This window comes from Aplysia californica, unplaced genomic scaffold (genome assembly GCF_000002075.1).
Source record: "Aplysia californica isolate F4 #8 unplaced genomic scaffold, AplCal3.0 scaffold00001, whole genome shotgun sequence".
NCBI lineage: Eukaryota > Metazoa > Mollusca > Gastropoda > Aplysiida > Aplysiidae > Aplysia > Aplysia californica.
In genome coordinates, this window is record NW_004797271.1 from 934,860 (window position 1) to 954,493 (window position 19,634).

Below are 19,634 nucleotides of genomic sequence, written 5' to 3' on the forward strand. Positions count from 1 at the left end.
CTTGGTGACAGCATACAGTGTTTGTTTGTCTGTTTCTCTTTCTCTCTGCTTGTATGTTTCTCATTTTTTGTTTTATGCTTCTCATTTTTCTAGGGGGTTTTTGCTTCCCATTCTCTCTTTCCATTATTTGATTTATACTACTCTCATTTTTTCTATTTTTATGTTTTTAATTTTGATCAATTTAACACTTCTGATTCTTGTTCACCAATTTCATGTTCTAGGCCAGGAAAGTGGGCCTTTTGATTTCTTGAACTTGCTCTATTTTTGTGTTGTTTACGAAATCCGGTCTGGTTTTTGTTGTTGTCTGTGCTGCAACGTCAAGTCTATTTTTGTGTTTTTTACGCTCTGAGATCTTGTTTATTTTGATGTTGTTTACGCTTTAATATCTGGTAAACTTTTTGGGGTGTTGTTTATGCTACAATACCTCCTTTTTGCTGCATCTCTTCTCCTTTCATATTTCTTAAAATAAAATCAATTGTAATTACAAATTGAGTAGCCTATAATCTCCTATGTAATTTTTGTGAGTTTGTTACAGAGATGCCAACCACAGAAGACCGAAATGAGTATTGGGAAATATGAAAATGTGTATTTTCAGGGGAAAATGTGTATTCCCCACGACCGACCGTCCAACTAGTAAAATGTTCACTGTGTCCAGCAATATTTCCTGAAAAAAAATTACTAGCTAACCAGCTCGAAAAAGGGAGTACACACGCTTACAAATATACATGTGTCCAGTCAACAACATGTTAGTGTTCAGTGTCGTACTGGGGTCTTGTTTGAAGTATTTCAGTCCATTATAATATTTTCGTCTCATTATTATATAAAAAATTAATCCTGCTTTGAGCATTCGAAAGGGTCTAGAACAAGAATTTCGACTATCAAGAACCAGTCTGGGTGTCAGAATTCATGTTATGAACTGACAGACTAAAGTTATTGCTCAACAAACTCAGAGAAGAGCAATAACTTGAATGGCTCAAGTAGACCCAACAAGCACTGTGAGAGTTGTAACAACTGTGGGAGGGCAAGATGCAGTGACACTGAAAATCTGCCAGTCTTGAAACAGAAAGCTACAACATACACGGTAGGTATAATTTACTATCACTATCACCCATCCAATGAAACACGAACACTTTATTTCAATAACACAGACTTGCAAAGTATGAAGGGTCCCGATTCCGCACACGGCCTGCACCAACACGCTCTTTGCAGAGAGCTCTAATCAAAATACTGAAATTGCTTCCAAGTTGTTGTCCTCTGGTGTGGCCTTCACACCCCCACCCTCCCCCCTCAGTGTATCTTTTCAAAAAAATCAATAATCCCCTCCCCTATTCCGTAGTCCTATACTTCGCCGAGCCGTTACTCCCACTAAAGACGGTCTTTGCTCACACGATGCCGTATTTTTATGATGCGAATGCGCGCAGGGCATAGAATCTAGACCTGGCTAATAATAGGTCTATGGCACAGGGTCACTGGCCGGTCACGATGGCGAGCCAGACAATCTAAAAATCGGACGACGCTTGTATTTTCTTTCCTTTTTTCCCCACAAGTGACAGCACAGAGACGAGTTGGAGTATTGATTAAACTTCATTTGCATGACGACACAGTGTTTATACTGCACAACCTGCATGTCACAAATGTTGCGTTATCAGACTACCACTAGCAAACTTCTTTGTGGTAACGAAAGCGAAAGTAGATCTTGAATTTCCCGATCGAGCCTCGGTGAAAGTGAAATATACTCTCGGACGGGGAAAGGCTGAACTTACTGACCTTATCGGACTTGGTTTTCAAATATTCCAGTATACTGAAACTATTTTGACAAAAGATGGGACTTGAGATAATTAGGATTACTCGTCCAAGCTGAATCTCGTATTTTTCGCATTCCAGGATGCGTATTTTTACATGAAAAGTCGTATTCGCGTATTTTCGGCAAAAAATCGTACTAAAATACGTAAAATCGTACTGGTTGGCATCTCTGTTGTTATCTCCACTGCCTATGTCGTGAGTTTGCTGTCGCTCATGTCATGTCAAGGTCGTGAGATTGGACATGTGACCAGTGACACTCAAGCTTCCCTGTTTGTTTCTCCAGGTTGGTCTAGCAGTGGTCAATGGTCAACTGATGGCCATCGGTGGTTTTGACGGGACTACCTACCTAAAGACTGTGGAGATCTATGACTCGGAGCAGAACTGTTGGCGGATTGTGGGAAGCATGAACTATCGCAGGCTAGGGGGCGGGGTTGGGGTGGTCAAGTTGCCACAGAATGACAGCCATCTTTGGTGATATTATGTTCAAGTCTTGCCTCGTATTTTGCTCATGAGGTATAGTGAAAGCCATCCTTGATGATGTGACTCAAGTTTTGTGATGTTATGCCAGTTGGGAAGAGTGATGGACATCTTTGGTGATATGACATTCGAGTTTTGCCCGTGTGAGACAGAGAGTATCAGTTGTGCTGATGTGACCATGCGATGTTCTGCAGCTACATTTATCAGAGGATTTCCTTTGAAATGGGGTGAAAAGAGTTTGGTTTTTGTTGGTGCAGGACTTTTGTTATGAAATGGTATTAGTGGGTGCTTTTAGGTTGTTTTTAAAAAAAATGACACATGTGTTTGAATGTTTGGGAAGGCTGAAACTTGAGAGAGAGATGAGACTGGTTCTGATACTGATAGAAGCATTTATTTATGTCTGTTTGATTATAACCTGACCAAGTGCATTTTATTTTTTTGCAACGGCTTGTGATGTTGTAGATTCTCGTTAATGTTTATGAACATGAAATGATGCGAGTTTCAGAACGGTGGCGCTATAGGTTTTCTCTGTCACTGCAGAATCTCTGTCTGTGAGAATGTGCCAGTGTCTTTGTACTACTATAGACATGCTCTCTCTATCATTCTGTCAACAGATATTCTCTTTGTGAGAATGTGTCAATGTCTTTATACTGCTTGTCATTCTCTGTCACGACAGACAACTCTCTTTGTCACAACAAACAACTCTGTCACAACAAACAACTCTCTCTGTCACAACAAACAACTCTCTCTGTGAGAATATGCCTGTGTCTTTATTCTGCTAGTCATTCTCTCTGTGTCGTTCTGTCACAACTGACAACTCTCTTTGTCTGTGAAAATGTGTCAGTGTCTTTATGCTACAACATACATTCTCTCTCTATCTCAACAGTCTCTCCCCTTGTCTTAGTGAATGTGCCAAGTACCGGTATCACCACAGATGCTCTCATGACTCTCAGTGTCCGTAATTAGATCTGATTACCTTTTGTTGTTATTTTCATCTTGAGATATGCAGTATAACACGAATAGCTTGAATTCTTTGAGACCGGCTTCGGTAGTTCGAGGGATCCGTAGTTCAAGGGAGATCTTACAAAGATAAAGAAAAGAAAATGGGACCGCAGGCACAGTTGGACGGATGCGTGATTTCGATTCTTCTGTGTCGACCTATCCGTGTTATACTGTATATCCTTTCAGGCAGGCTATTATTAGTGCTAATCGTTTGTTGGTTCTACTCATTTATTTGTAGGTTCCTTCTTTTAAAAAAGCATGTGCACTGCGTTCCACGTTGGCTTTGTCTCAGACGCTTCAAACACACAGATGTCTGGGTGGAAATCCTATGAGCCAACTGGTATCCAGGCACTGTTTTGTCAAGTAGACCTACATGGTTTCGTTCTGTTCTGTAGATATTTGGTATTTCTGTGCAGTCAATCGGAGTGAGTTCATCTTGCTTCTTCCCTTTTTCGTGGTTCTGATTGTATGAGAAGAGCTATAGACAAATGTCTGTGCACTTACAACTCCATACACAGATGTCTCTGAATTCAGAACTCTATTGATATGATAGACAGATGTCTGTGAATTCAGAACTTCATTGATCTGTAGACAGATTGTCTGTGAATTCAGAACACTATAGATCTATACGGTGCACAGATGTCTGTGAATTCAGAACACTATAGATTTATACAGTACACAGATGTCTGTGAATTCAGAACTCTATAGATCTATACACAGATGTCTGTGGATTCAGAACACTATAGATTTATACACAGATGTCTGTCGATTCAGAACACTATAGATCTATACACAGATGTCTGTGAATTCAGAACTCTGTTGACAGACGATTGTGCACTCAGAATTCAAACAGAATGGTTAATGTACTCTGAACACTTGTGTCTTTTTCATTTTGTCCTTGTGTATTTTGAGTGTCCAGACATCCAAGACAAGTCTTTCTAGCAGACATTTGTCGTCTTATGCACATGTACATACCTTGTAAAAATGTTTTTTTTAAACTAAATGTTTTAATAAAAATTTACTCCATGATCCAAAAGAGTCAAGAGTTAACAATATCCAAGGTTTTTTAGTTGTTGTGTTTAGATTTAGTAGAGGTTTTACGGTGCTCGCAACTTCATAAGGTCATATGAGCGCCACAAGATTAGAAGTGTTACAAGAGAGTAACAAACATAAAAAAGAAGAAGGGGAGATAAGGACGATAGATGTTTTGATAGGAAAGAAGAAACAAACCACACCACACCAGAGCACCCGCCAATCACCCACTAGTTGTGTATTTTTGAAAGTTTTACAGCACTTACAACACAAATAGAAGGCCACGCAAGTACATGTCAAAGATTTGAGATGTTACTGAAGAGTAATCTAAACAAAAAATAGGAGGAAAGATAAGAATGATAAATATTTGATAGGAAAGAAGGAGCAAACCGAACTACACCAGAGCACACACCAACCAACAATTGCTCCCACTACCGACAAACAGTTATCTTCAGCACAAGGTGTGGACAGAAGAAATACAGACAAGGAGGTAATATAGAGTACTCATAACACGATATCTCCATTTCTTTTCCAATACCAGTATTTATTTTTTCATTTCCAGTGTAAAACATTTTCCACTGTATTGTATACATGGACAAAGAAGATTTAGAGAGAAGTCTCAGCTGTTCCATCAAATGGGACAGGCTAAAGCACAGAGTCCCTGACAACAGAAGTGGAACAATTTCCTCTCTATGTGAAATAAATTCATTTTGTCGTTCTGGTGAGAAGTCCAAGCTGAACCTGAGCAACAAATTTCTCATCAAGACAACAGGGCTACAGTACTGAACCTCATGCAAATATCTCTACATTCACGCTGATTCCATAGACACCACAAAACTCTTGATCGACTAAATGGACTCGAATTTATAAGAATGTAGACATTTTTAACCCCCCCCCCCTCCCCAATTAGAATCTGCATTATTTGGGGAACTGGTTCCTCCAATCCTGCTTACTGTTATTTGTGTTTGTGTTGGGGCCAACCCTTGCTGAGAGGGAAACAACACCCCAGGACATTTACTGAGTCAGAGATGCTCGATAAAACAACCTCCCCTTGTGGGGATCTAACTCACAGCTTCTACATATACAATGATAAAGAGCCGTATTCATTTCACGACTAATCACGACACGTGTCGATAAGAAAACTATTTCTATGAAATCAAAAGCGCCACACCAGATTTTTTCAAGACTTTCCACAGGCTGTTGGGTTGACAGAAAAAGGACAATGGTTATAAAGTAGTCCCACCCAACCACCAGAACCGTTTCGTCAAGGTCACTTTGTCTGATGGTAGACTGACAGCAGTCACAAAAAATCCATATATAGAGAGAGAGAACTTGGCCCGTTTTTTTTCTTACTTTCATAAAAATAAAATCAAATCTATTATGTCACAACTAAAGTGGAAAAAATCCCCCCACCCTCCTTGAATGCTATTCCCTGACTAATGACATGAAATAATAACTACTTACATCATAAGACATTATAATCCACAACAATGTTTTCTTTTTTGAGTGTCAGTGAAGCAGGTAACTTCAAAATACATGTGCATTAACATTAGTCGTATGAAAAGATGGGACAGGTTGCTGCGATGAAAAAAAAAAAGAATGTGGATGAAGGGGACGACGTGGTGAAAGTGAAAGAGCAATGAGGGGGGGCGCTACTGGTAGTACAGCTCCAAGTTCATCCCATCGTGGATTTCATCTGAGGAGGCAGTCAAGGAAGAAACAGAGGAAGGCTACAGGACCAAATTTGGAAAAATTGTCTTTAATTCTCTCATTGGCCAACGTCGTTACCCACAACGCAAAAGCCCACGAATTTTTTTGACATGTCAAACTAATGTTGGCCTTACTCCTGGCTTTGGCACAGCTAATGGGTTTTTAAAAAATTTAAGCAATGGCAAAGTGGCGCTGAGTGAATATATATATGGGCTCTATGCACAGCGAGTGTTAAAGTTAGACAGCAGCATGTGAAGTAAACTGTCACTGTCAGGGTCTGACTTAACCCTGAGATATAGCAGTCAATCACACTGCGGTACAACACCGTAATCACACCTGCATTATAGCACAGCAATCACACCTGTGATCTAGCATCACAATAACACCTACAATACAGCCTTACAATAACAGCTGCGATATAGCATCGTAATCACACCTGTGTTATAGCATCCCACCAATCACACCTGTGATAAAGCATCCTGATCACACCTGCGATATAGCATTGTGATCACACCTGCAATACAGCATCACAATGACATCTGCAATACAGCATAGCAAACACACTTGCAATACAGCTGTATAAAAAAACCCCAACTCCCATCTTTTACTCCTTAAAATTTTAAAGTCATGATATATATCAAGGTCAACCAGCTTCATTTCAATATGTTATAAAGTAAAGGATACAATCCCCGATTGTCACATGATCCTTGAAGATAGTGTACCTGAAAAATACACAAGGCAATGTGTCTGAATAATACACAAAACAATGTATTTGAAAAATATGCAAGACAATGACACAAGACAGGTCACAATAAGCCTGAAAAGTACACAAGATAATCCTACCTGAAAAATACACAAGACAATGTACCTGACAAAACCTAAAGATGGTGCACCTGAAAAATACAGTCCTTTAAAAAAGCCTTGAAGTTATGAGCCAATAACAGAAAGGTGAAAACACTGCACAACACGATTAAAAAAATATCTCCATTACTATTTCTAAGTATGTAAAGAGTCAATACTGAGTAAGACAATCATCCATACAAACGGTCACTTCCCATTTCCCCCCTTGCATTTTTTTCTATATATATTATAATAATAATGCCGTCTAAAATGTCCACCTGTCTAAGACAAGACAACCACTTCTCTCCTCAAAAATGGGTGGACATCTCGGGACAGTTTCAACTGACTAACAAAAAATGGTAATGCCTCCCCCCAAAAAAACCCCAAAACAAAACAGCGTCTCCATTTTGAGAGCCAAGATCTGTATTTAGATACTGATCAAATCAGGCTCATCATTGGACAAATTTATTTTGATTTTGAATACAGAGAAATTTGACTACTAAATGAAGACAGGTGGACAGACAGAAATAATACTGAGAAAAAAATTATCATAGATGCAGGACCCAACCACCCATATTCAAAACAAACATGAAGAAGTATGTTATGAAGTGTAACCATTCCGAAAATCAGAAGGAATCAAAGTTACTCAAGATATTACTTTTTTACTATTAGTGTCTTTTAAAAATACATATTTAGTCTAATTTCACCTCTGTAGATTCACTTGAGGGGATGGAAGTGAGATTGAAAGGTCAGTGAAAGCAAACTCAAAGAAAATGTCCCGAAGTATTGTTGGTCCTTTTCTTTAATCGAAGAAGAAACAGAAAGTCTTACCATTTTTTCAGAACAATCTTGTCCGACCTTGTGCCTGTTTGCGCAGCAATCAATTTCTTGAGATCTCCGATCGTGTCATCTTCACTTTGACAAGTCAAGGAAAAGGATAAGATTTTTCAGCCTAAGCTCATTCCTATCTGTCTTTATTTGTAAACAAAACTAACACAAGAAAGACTTGGCAAAACAAAAATGCCTCAAAGGGAATAAGTCACACACTCCACAATGAGCACATTCTTAGTTTCTTAGCTCTATTGGGAAATTATCAAGAGGAAACAAGGGGGGCAACCTGAGACAAACCACAGTAAAACAACGAAAGGGCGGTGATGTGCTATCTTGAAGCATTTAAGATTTGAAAATTTGCACCGCGTGAGGGTTGCTAGTGAAGATTTAGATGACATAACGTTCAACATTCTTTCTTGGTAAAAAAAATAGGAGAATTTTAGCTAATCAATAGTTCACTTTCAAGACAAAGAAGAAAAAAATAGGGGATTATGTGTTCTTTCAGATTACCTGTTTTCAGTTTTCAGTTTAAGCGGAGTCTACAAAAGGATACTTGCACTTGACTCTGACTTTTTTGCCCAGCCGATCGTTGCACGTGATTTCTAACATGCTGAAAATTAACAGTTGTTGATCCAAACCTGTATTGGAAAAAAAAAATTCAGAAGAGACGATAATGACCTTCTAACAGAAATCCATAAATGAACAATAAACTCACAAAAAACAACAACAACCAACAAACAAAAAACCAAATGTTTCAGTAAATCCTCTGTGGTATATACAGCACTGTGGATAAATCTATGTTCCAATCTCATTTTTTAAAAATGTCCAAAGACATGGACTGATGTAATAATAGGTAGGCTCCATTCTCTTACAACAGGCATGATCCTGACAAGTTGACACTATTACACTTAACAATTTTGACAAGGTCTATTTAATGGGTGGATTCTGTAACCTAAAAACTGACATGGTCTTTTTAATGGGTGGATTCTGTAACCTAAAAACTGACAAGGTCTATTTAATGGGTGGATTCTGTAACCTAAAAACTGACACTGTCTTTTTAATGGGTGGATTCTGTAACCTAAAAACTGACAAGGTCTTTTTAATGGGTGGATTCTGTAACCTAAAAACTGACAAGGTCTTTTTAATGGGTGGATTCTGTAACCTAACAACTGACAAGGTCCTTATAATGGGTAGATACCCCTCCTAACAACTGACAAGGTCCTAATAACTACAGTGAAAATCCTGTTATAACGAGAGGGACGGGACTGGAGCCAAATGTCCGTTATAGCAGGATTCTCGTTATAAGAGATCCAGTAATAAATTCAATGAAAATAATAAAGTAGGCCTAATCTTTGAGTTAGGTGTTCTGTTTATTTTTTTTGTTATCTCCCCTTATGATGCTTTGGTTTCAACATGACATCCAGGTCAAACTTGATCAAAAATCGAATCAGGTTTCTTTCTCTAGCACTAGCGATGTAGACAGCTCGGCGTTGGCAATCAAAAAGAAAGGGCTCTAGGCTAACTCGCCCGCTGTGTTGTTCCCCACACCACCACACCCTGTCGAGCGTTCCGTCTCCTTTTGCACATGGGTACACACCACACTCTGCCCACGTCACTCATTCGCTCCATCTATCACAGCACTGCGACCTCTCCATCCCCGCATCGGAGAAGTGAGAGACATGGTAAGCCTAGATAATCTAGACTAGGCCGGCCTATCACGCGATGTGTTTTGCTTGTCTGCATATGCCACACCTTCCCCACTCATTGGCTCCGGCATTCATTGTTGGCACACGTGGGCTCTCCCATTCTTTGTTTCGCTAGATCACCAACAAGTATCTCAACTGGCGACTGGTGAGGTTTTACATTTTGTATAATTGACATAAGCCCTGTGCACAGCAGCAGAAATATTCTGCTATAACCGACTCGAGCGTTTGTCTGATTGCGCTATAGCAGTATTTTATTTAAAAAGAAAAAGAAGAGAAAAAAACAGGGTTTTGGAATAGTGTCTTTATAACAGACCTCGTTATTTCAGGACTCATTATAAGTGGACTCCGCTGTAATGGGTAGATACCTCACAACAGACATGGTTCTAAACCAAAGATGTTTTTAGTTAGTGTTGGTAAGAGTTTTACACCACTTGCAATACAATAAGGTCATATAAGTGCCGAATATTAGAGGTGCTACAAGAGAGTAACAAACACAAAATAGAAGGAGAGGAGAAAAGGATGACAGATGTTTGATAGGAAAGAAGGAGCAAACCACACCAGAGCACCCGTCAACCACCCACAACAAAGATGTATTGTTATAATTTTTTTCTTCTGATGAAACCACACATGATGTTACATTTTTTGTGCTATTTTGTCTGAACCAAGTTGAAGGTATGAAGAAACTTAAACAAGTACACACTGCAACTGTGACAGTGAACGCATTATTGTGTTTTCCATTATAAATGGAAAAAAAGACAGCATTGCTCCAGCCGCCTTTATCAGCCACAGTGGTATTTCATCGCATATAAATAATAAATGAATATAATAATTACATTTATAAAGCGCAGATCCATGCTTAAAATCACCCTTTTTTTTCTTTATTTTGTTTTAGGCAAAACTATTGAAAACATGCAATATTATACGGTTGGTTGATGTAAACTAAACCCTTTTACTTTCTATCTAATGATACCACACAAAAAAGCAAAAGCAAAAAGCTGATCTCTAAAGAATTTTCTACAGTGTCATACCAACTGTGGATATTTTCTCTATTTCAGTCGTAAACAAACTATCCTAGAAGTATACGTGGCTAAGTGTATCTAGTCAGTGATGTCTATTATGAGCTCAAAACAGAACATCAATGATTTCAAAGCAAATGATGATTTTAAAAGTCTTTTTTTTTGTAAGTGTTTTACGGCGCTCGCAACTACATATGGTCATATGAGCGCTCAGGACACACTTAACATTTTCAGTTGGTAGGAAATTTTGAATTTTGCCCTGATGTCGGCCGAAGCCTACTCTTATAGATTTTGGACCACTAAAGGATGTTTAACATGTGCAACTTGCACACCGGACCTCCAAGATTTTTCAGCAGTCCCCCCCCCCCCCCTTATTTAAGCCTAGACCTACATCTAGATCTATACGTTTGATATGCGGCAAGCTAAGATATCAAACCTAACAACTGCAAGACATCAAATTATGGTAAAATCAGGGGGGCATAACCCCCCCCCCCTCCCTCTGAAACCCCCCACCTCAAGCCCCCTGAAACCCCCCTACTCTTGGGGCCAAAACCTGTGAATAACAATTGCGGGGTGGGAACTACCGAAAAAGCACTGATTTTTCGCCCTTATATAAATTTGAGAAGACTAGGTGTTCGATCTTACAGCTTCCAGTTAACTTGTTACACGGTGAAGTCATCACATACCTCCAGTGATCTCGTCACAGTAATCTCGTCACAGTAATCTCGTCACATACTCCAACTTGTGAAAAACGTGTGGCGAGTTCACCGGGGGTTGGCAGGAAAAACCCACACATGTCAACCTTTAAGTAGGCCTAGGCCTAATAATATTTTTTATACAAAACCAGAGTTAATTCAGTCAAAATCTACACATGTTTACCTTTCTGTTTCAATGTTTTAAAGAGAAAACTCAGTCTTGACTACTAGATCTAGATCAGATCTAGATCTAGATGTAGATCTAGATGTAGATATCTAGAATTCTATTCTATAACCTGCTGACCTGAATCATTCAGTAACCGAAGTGGCTAGCCCTAGCCTGAGAGTCTAGCCGTACATAAAAGTATGGCTAGACTGTCAGTCTAGCTCCGTACTTAGATCTAGGTAGGGCTCTATTGACTCAGACTCAAACCTGTTGAGTACACAGGTCTCAACAGGTTTGAGTCTGAGTCAATAGAGCTCTACCCAGAAATTAGGAAAACACTTTTGGACAAGAGCAATAAAAACACATATCCTGTAGCACTAAAACATTCTGCCCTTTAAACAATTGATTCCTATCCACCAACATGGATCCACTCATACACTGATGGATCTGCCTTTAAGGCAACAATCAACGCTGGATATGGGCCAGTGATCAGCTTGCCCAGTGGGATAAAAAAAGAAGTCTTCAACTCCAGCGGGTCCTTCTGCTCCAATTTCATTGCCGAACAACAGGCTATCACCAACACAGCAAACTACATCAACTACTTGTTTGACACTAACCCACTTGCTACCACTGGCATCGTTATATAAAGACAGCCTTTCAACTAGGGCTGTACCCCGGTAGCAAACCCGCTCGTGCTCACAAGCCCCTAGTTCAAGTCACAAGCCTCAAATCAGTAGGTCAAATCATCAAATCAAATCACCAGCATGATAAGTTGAGTCTAGCGCAAACTGTAACCTCCTTGGTCTAGTCTAAACTTCAAGTCCACAGCAACTAGCAATCCGCGAAGCCACTCGTGTCAGGCCCCCTCATCATCCCCACCCTGCTTGCAATCCGCGAAGCCACTTACGTCAGAAAAAGAGAGAGGGGGAGAGTGAGAGATCTCGCCCACAGAGTCACTGCGCGGCGTGGCGCTGTAGTTTACTCGATTAATCGAGGCCTGCGCAAGCCTCAAGTCCCGTCTGCTGCCACAGGCCCCACAATTCACACAGTACTGATTTGCGCTAGGCTTACAGATTTGCCCCAGGACAAGCTCCAAACCTGACCTGCTGACTTGTACTGTCTCGATACACCGAGCGAGCGGCACGGGCTCGATGGCGTAGGACCGTCTTGATGGCGACAAGACAGTCCGATGTGTTCAAACAGCAAGACAGTACTGTGCGCTGTGTGAACTTTGAACCGTGGAGGAAGGGAGAGGCTGGGCTTGTTTTGGTGCAAGGCGTAGAGAGCTGAAGTTATTTTTAACTTCCCGCCGTTGATCAGCTAAGCGAATGGATAAGTGAGAGGGAGCGTGGTATTGTAGTAACAGAGACCTAGGTTTCTGATAATAATAAGAATAAGTAGACTTAGATTACCCTAGAATGGAGAACTCCAGGGGTCGTTGTGATTGGCTTTTGTATCGTATGTATGTAACCTATTTTGTAGATGTGTTACACTCACAGTGACATAATACAGAACATTTAGGAGACGGGCTAGGCCTATTTCAACCCAATGTCAGGGCCAACCTGGGCTGAGAGGGAACAACGGCCCAGCAGAAAGACGGAGGTTCTCAGTAAAAATTTCTCCCCATACGGGAATCGAACTGAGGTCTTTTGCGTGCGACGATGAAGCGCTTGGCTCGTGCACATTAAAAATAAACAGGCCTTAACATCATAAGAATAGCCGATCCAATATTAATTTTTAAGTGCATTGAATAGAGCTTTTTGTTTTTTACAACCGAACTATGAAAAAAACCCAACCGATCTTGCACTTTTGGTGCAAGCCTCTCAACGCAAATAACCAGAGAATCTATAATATGTACTGAGCCCACTGCCACGAGAGTTCGCGACGTCATGACACAGTACAGCAGGACTGTCCGCGAGTCACAACTCACCGGAAGTTTCCTCCGGTAGCAAGCGGGAGGCAAATCAAACCACAAGCCTACTCGCAAGACTCTAGCGCAAGACTTCCACTGCTTTACAAGCCTTCGATTAACCGAGCAGAATCCAGCCCTACTTTCAACACTAGAGACACTTGAGAGTGGGACTGATGTGAACAAAGATATATTGCATTTGATTTGGAGTCTACATAACTTGATAAGTAGGCACCACGTCAGAGTAGTCCTTCAATGGATTCCTGCCCACACTGGGATACCGAGAAATGAAAGAGCTGATGCCCTGGCAAAGAAAGGAGCTAGCCTCCCTCAGCCTGAAATTCCTACGAATTACACCACCTGCTGCCAAATGATCAAGTCAAACCTCAAGGAAGAGTGGATGAATGATTGGGCCACAGGTACGACAGGAAGGAGGATGTATGGCCACATGAATAAACCACTGGTCAAAGATCCAATCAATGAGTTGAGGAGGGGAGATCAATCCATAATCTTCCAACTTAGAACACAACATATACCCCTCAACCAACATCTCAACCGAATTGGAGTAAAGCAGTCTGCTGCCTGCCCACTATGTGACTACCCCTCAGAGACAGTGGAACATCATCTGTTCTTCTGTAGAAAACTAACTGATTTAAGGGGATATTTTCTTCCCAAACTACCCCACACATCTAATTGCCTCTACTCCTCAAGACAACAATTAGAACAAACATGCAACTATTATCAAATGGCATCATGCAGAAGAGTTAACGTTCAGATGCTACTGGATCGCTAACAACAACAACAACAGTGCACAGGTCTCATTAGATTTAGACCTATATTTAGATCTAGACTAGTAATTATTCAGGTTTAAAATACATGGATGCAAGTCAGTAAGGCTTCTTTTACTTTTGATTTTGTCTGAAATATTACTTACTTTAGGCACTGCAAACTAAAAATTTCATTTATAATTCAGCTATCATTATTAAGAACGGCTAGCCTGACAGTCTAGCCATCCTAAAGTATGGCTAGCCTAGCCTTCTAGCCTAAAAGTCTAGCCGTACTAGCCTGCCAGTCTAACCATACTTATCTTAGGGCCTATTAACATTGGAAGTGGCTATCCTCACCCGGGGTGAGAATGAAAATACGATCGACCTCTCAACCCGGGTGAGACTTGCCACCGTTGGCTATTCTCACCTGGTGTGAAACAATACCTGTTTTTCCTAATTTCGAAATGTTTTCTATCGGTGTGGATGATCAATGGATAAAATCAAAGAAAAAATTACGTTATAGCACAAAAGTAGGCTAATTTGATTGTCTACAAAGATGCAATGGCTATTTCACTTTTCAAATCGAGCCGAACTACGCGGGTCGCCAAAATTACTTTGGTCGTCTACAAAGATGCTACGCTATTTAACTTTTCAAATCGAGCCGAACTACGCGGGTCCCCATTTTGTTTTGCCCGGAAGTTCTCGCGCTACTCCTCTCTCTCTCTCTTTTTCTCTCTCCCTCCACTGCGCCCACAGACAAAATTGTACACTTAAAAGGCTAACAGTAGTAATGGAACGTTTGTTCACGGTACAAAATTCTACAATTTTTCTGTTATCACAGAGTAGAATTGTGGTTCAGGGTGAACGCAAAATTGGTTGGCCTAGATCTAGGCTATAACGGTGAACGCACACCGGGTGAGAATAGCCAAAAGACTCACCTACGCTATTCTCACCCTGGGTGAATATAGAGGTGGCCATTAACATAACAAAAGGCTGCAGTTATTGGTACAATAGTGCGTACAACTCTAACTAGTTATTATTACAATTGTACCAATAACCAGACAGAGTTATTCGTACAATTATTCGAATTTTGGAGGTTGTAGGTAAAAAAAAGCCTAGATCACTAGATCTAGTCATCCAGTTGGTTTTCCCCTGGGTTGAGCATCAAGGTAATAACTTCAACGAGGCCTCAATTGGTATGCCTAAAAGGAAAAGTAGGCTAGATCTATACTTCTATTAAAACATAAGTAGATCTATAGTTATGACTAGATCTAGATCTATATGTTTCTTTGTTTTTACACAAAACCATTCGCAAGCGCTATTTGCAACGTGCGGTCTGAATAGCTCCCGTGCTATTTGAAACGCCAGTACTAGATCTAGAATCTTTAGTAGCCATCGTTTCTACATGATAATATTGTAGTTCTGTCTGAATTGTAGAAGCTTTCTCAGTTTTTTTATAAACCTCCTAGGATTTGACTCCTTTTTTTTTATGGCGTTGTCTTATTCCGATCAATATTGGGTAGATCTGGATCTAGAAAAATCTAGATCTAAACAATTGTTTCTGACATTGTTTGCACAAAAGTAGACGTCTTGTTCATCTTTCATAATCATCTGAGTTAGAGTTTGAGCAAGTTTAAGTCGAAAGACGTTTGGATAATGATAACAAGACGGTGCAACTCGAACTTTAAGTTAGGCCTAGAGAACGTATGCAAGCTGTCTACTGTCTACGTTCTCTAAGTCTAATGTTCAGTGCTTCCAAGCCTGGCATCGAATCCCGGTCTCGAAAGGTTTTTTTTTTCCCTTCTCCTGAGTCTAAAAAAGAAAAAAAAATTTAGACTCATAGACCAAGGAAAGCCACTACTGAACTTTATTAACCAGGCCTAAATTGGTAAAAGGAAAAGTATAGGCTATACTAAGGTCTACTTTGTACAGAGCTCCTCTTGGGGACAAAACAAGAATGTGCATGCTTCATCACTACTTTAAAAAAATGACAAAGCAACAAGATATAATTATGGGAACAATTTGTTGGTCAGTCAAAAAGAGGACAACAACAACAACAACAAAAAAACAGAAAAAACCCCCCAGTCCAGGACCGGGATCGAACCTACGCTAAAAAAATAATGGTTTGACTTCAAGCGCAGATGCGCTGCAGATGCGCTGTCACTTCGGCCATCAGAACTTCTGAAAACGATGTGCAGATTAAGCTTGATATTTTACACACGGCGACACAGCGTTTTATTTAGCACTGGCGCTAATCGCAACGCTGTGTTTTATCTAGCACTGGCGCTAATCGCAACACGGCGTTGCAAATAGGCACTTCCAAAACCATTAGTGGAAATTTTAGAAGTCAAAACAAGCAATTATGGGGAAAAAATTGTTGATCAGTCAGGGGAGGAGAGAGAAGAAGAAGAAGGAGAAAACAAAAAAAACTTCCGGGACCGGGATTCCAACCCACACTCATAATATAATACTTCTTCAAACGCAGACACGCTGTCATTTCGGCCATCAGAACAATCAACAGAAGGAGGTAGAATAAGCTTTAAAAATATTTTTACAGCACGGTTTCAACGCAACACACATTTCTAGATCAATCTAGACTTAAAGTTTTTTTTTTTTTTACATGAAGCATGAGCGGAACACCATCAATGAGGCGGCTGGCATCAGATCGGCAGATGAGGTCTGACAAAAAATTTAAAAATTTCAGCTTGTGGAATATTGGAAACACTGATCTAGAATCTCTAGGTCTAGATCTAGTAGGGCTGGGTCATGAGCGCGAGAACGGAACTGAATTGCCATTCTTACCTGCGGAATGCGATTCACGATTCACTTCAGCGGAACGCGGAACAGTATCGCCAAACGATTCCCGATTCATTCCCCTGTCTCTGTCACCACCTTGTGGCTTGTTTAACCTACTGCTGAGTCGAGTCACGAGCGCAAGAACGGAACGGAACACTTAGCACGGCTCCCCTTATTTTACAAAAGATGGCATAATCCAACCCTCCTATTAAAACAAACTGAACGGGGTCCAACCAATAGACAGAAGGAATTTTATGGAGCCATTGTTTTAGCGAATTATGGGGTTGGGAGGGGGGGGGGGAAATTTATGGGGGTCACTAATTGAGGTCAATTGATAGAGCAACAAAGGGCGTGTGGCGGAGAGGATGGCAGAACAACAAGAGTGGGACTCGCGTTCCCCAAGTGGCGTTGATGTGACACTGTTCCGTTTCAGTCAGTGTTCCGCCACAGTTCCACGAGCGCTCGCGTACTGGCCATTCATTGAAGCCGACTGAATCGCGAATCGCCACTCTCAAATTTGGCAAGCAGGATCCAGCCCTAAGATCTAATCTAGTCTAGATCTAGAACATGTAGGCAGTAGGCCTGTGGCTGGGCATGTAGGCCTACTATTGTACGGATACCTGCAGCACTTCGTACAATTGTGCGTACAACATTGTACGGATAACTAGACAGAGTTGTTCGCACAATTGAACGGTACAACATTGTACGGATAACTAGACCGAGTTGTTCGCACAATTGTACGGATACCCACTCCGTTACAAAACAAGCCTCATTAGATTAGTAGTAATTATTCATGTAATGCACAGTCAGTAAGGCAAGGCACCTGGTTTCGTCTCAAATACAAATACTTTAGGTACTACATTCTAGATCTATAAACTAAAAATTTATTTACAATCACCTTTATTTGTCTGTCTACCCATCATTAGGCCTAAGTACGGCTAACCTCTTCATCTTCCTTCAGCCTTCAGTTGAAGCCTTGGATCCAGCCATCTAGACTTCTAGATCTATGTCCGTCATCATAGGAGGGTGATAACGCCGTATTTTTCGCACAAATAGAGGATAGAAACTTACCTTGAAAAACGAAAGAGATCTAATCTAGATCTAGACTTTTCGACGTTTCTTCCTTGTTCGAGGATGTGAGGGTGAGAAGAAAGTGTTGTGGACAGTGGACCAACATGAACGTCTAATCAACAACAGTACAACAGACAACAGACGTGAGAATTATCCCCCTTGTGACAGTTTACTGTGATCTTGACACAGAAAAGTTCCGATCACAGGTACACAAGGAGTTATTACTTGGAAAATGTTTTTAATGTCTGAATACGATTGTGAGGTACCTAGTGGCCGTGGGTGAACCAAAATTTGAAATTTGCTCACGTCTGCACCCATGTTGTTATGTGTCAATAAAAGAAATCAAAGAGACGGGGGGGAGAGAAAGAGAGAGAGAGAGAAGGGGGGGGGGGAGAGAAAGAGAGAGAGAGAGAAGGGGGGGGAGAGAGAGAGAGAGAGAGAGAGAGAGAGAGAGAGGGGGGGGGGGGACGAGTTGGCGAAGGGAATGTGGGGGCGAACGATGGGGTCGGCAGGGTATAATTAAGCTATTAGATCAAGAAGAGATCATTAATCAGGTAACGCCTTGCGTGGAATATGAGTTAAGAGTACACATTAAATTCATAGTATACCAACTTACGCCTATAGTGCTGTAAAAAATGCACGGCGCAACTTATTGTGAAATATCTCCTTACCTATCGAACATAGGCTCCAACTTTTGCACAGTGACTTATAACTTATATCAATTTGTCTTAACAGGTGAATATTGTTTCAAACTCCTGCTCACTGTATTCTAGAAAATTCCTTAAATAAGTACTAATAAAAAATCCCAGTCGATTGTTTCTGCAAATTTTTAAAATTTTACAGCTCTGGCAATATGGCTTTTAAAAGCAAGTCTGTCATTTTTTTCCAATCGCAATAGCATGCATGCTTATTGAACGTATGTTTAGGAAACCTTTAGTGTATTAAAAAGAATGTGTTCATCATAAAAAACATTTTTGTATGAAGTTTTGCCACTAAAAAGTGTCATTGGCGAGCTATGACATAGGCCATATATATATGCGTATGCAAAATGTGTGCGAGAAGTGCTATGAACAATCACATTTTTCGCGTGATGGAGATTTATAGGCCTAGTATTTTATATAAATTTATGAAGAACATTTCTTTGATCGAGCCTCAATTGTTGTGGAAAAATATGATTCGGTTAAGACATTTTTTAATACAAACTGCTGTGCAAAGTATGGGTGACAATGATTCTCCCGTTAAAAGAGATATTTGAGGAGAAGTTGCACCACGAATTTTTGACCGCTCTATAGTTATACGACACCTGCGCGCAAAAGTAGTCCAGTTATTATTAATGTGGACAGGCGTATAATATTATGTGTAATGCGCTTGCAAATAAACTTTAATTCGTCGGTGCTTAGTTCACAACCCGACATTCTGCAAGTCTCTACAATAGTTTGCTTTGCTCTTCATCTACCTTTTCCAAGCTGTCTTTTTTCCCCCTTTCTTTTCATGTTAGATCTATTGTTATTGTCACTGAATGTGAGTTGATCTTGCGTCTTGCGCGCTATCACAACTGTGTGCGTGCTCAAGCGTGTTCTCTCATGCAAAAGTGAGTAAATTTCCGGCGTTTGTGTAAATTTGTTCATCTCTCTCTTTCTCTCATGACCCCTCCCCATCTCTCTCTCTCTCTAACACACACACACACACACAAACACACATACTCACACTTTGTCTTCCCCCCCTCCTCTCTCTCTCCCGCTCCTTTTTACTTTCTTACTCTTTCTTTTTTTTCTTTCTCACTTCCTTTCTGTCTGTTTCTCTCTCTCTCTCT

The 19,634-nt window shown here is 40.5% G+C and overlaps 1 protein-coding gene across 1 annotated transcript in view; it reads left to right on the forward strand.

The window, feature by feature from the left end:
- The window catches only part of LOC101853505 (kelch-like protein 20), a 28,740-nt gene extending 24,403 nt beyond the window's left edge, over positions 1–4,337 (forward strand). The window contains exon 11 of the mRNA XM_005088802.3: positions 2,087–4,337. Within this exon, the coding sequence (XP_005088859.1) occupies positions 2,087–2,278 (192 nt within the window). The 3' untranslated portion in view covers positions 2,279–4,337. The remainder of the gene's footprint in view (positions 1–2,086) is intronic.
- Positions 4,338–19,634: the final 15,297 nt, after the last annotated feature.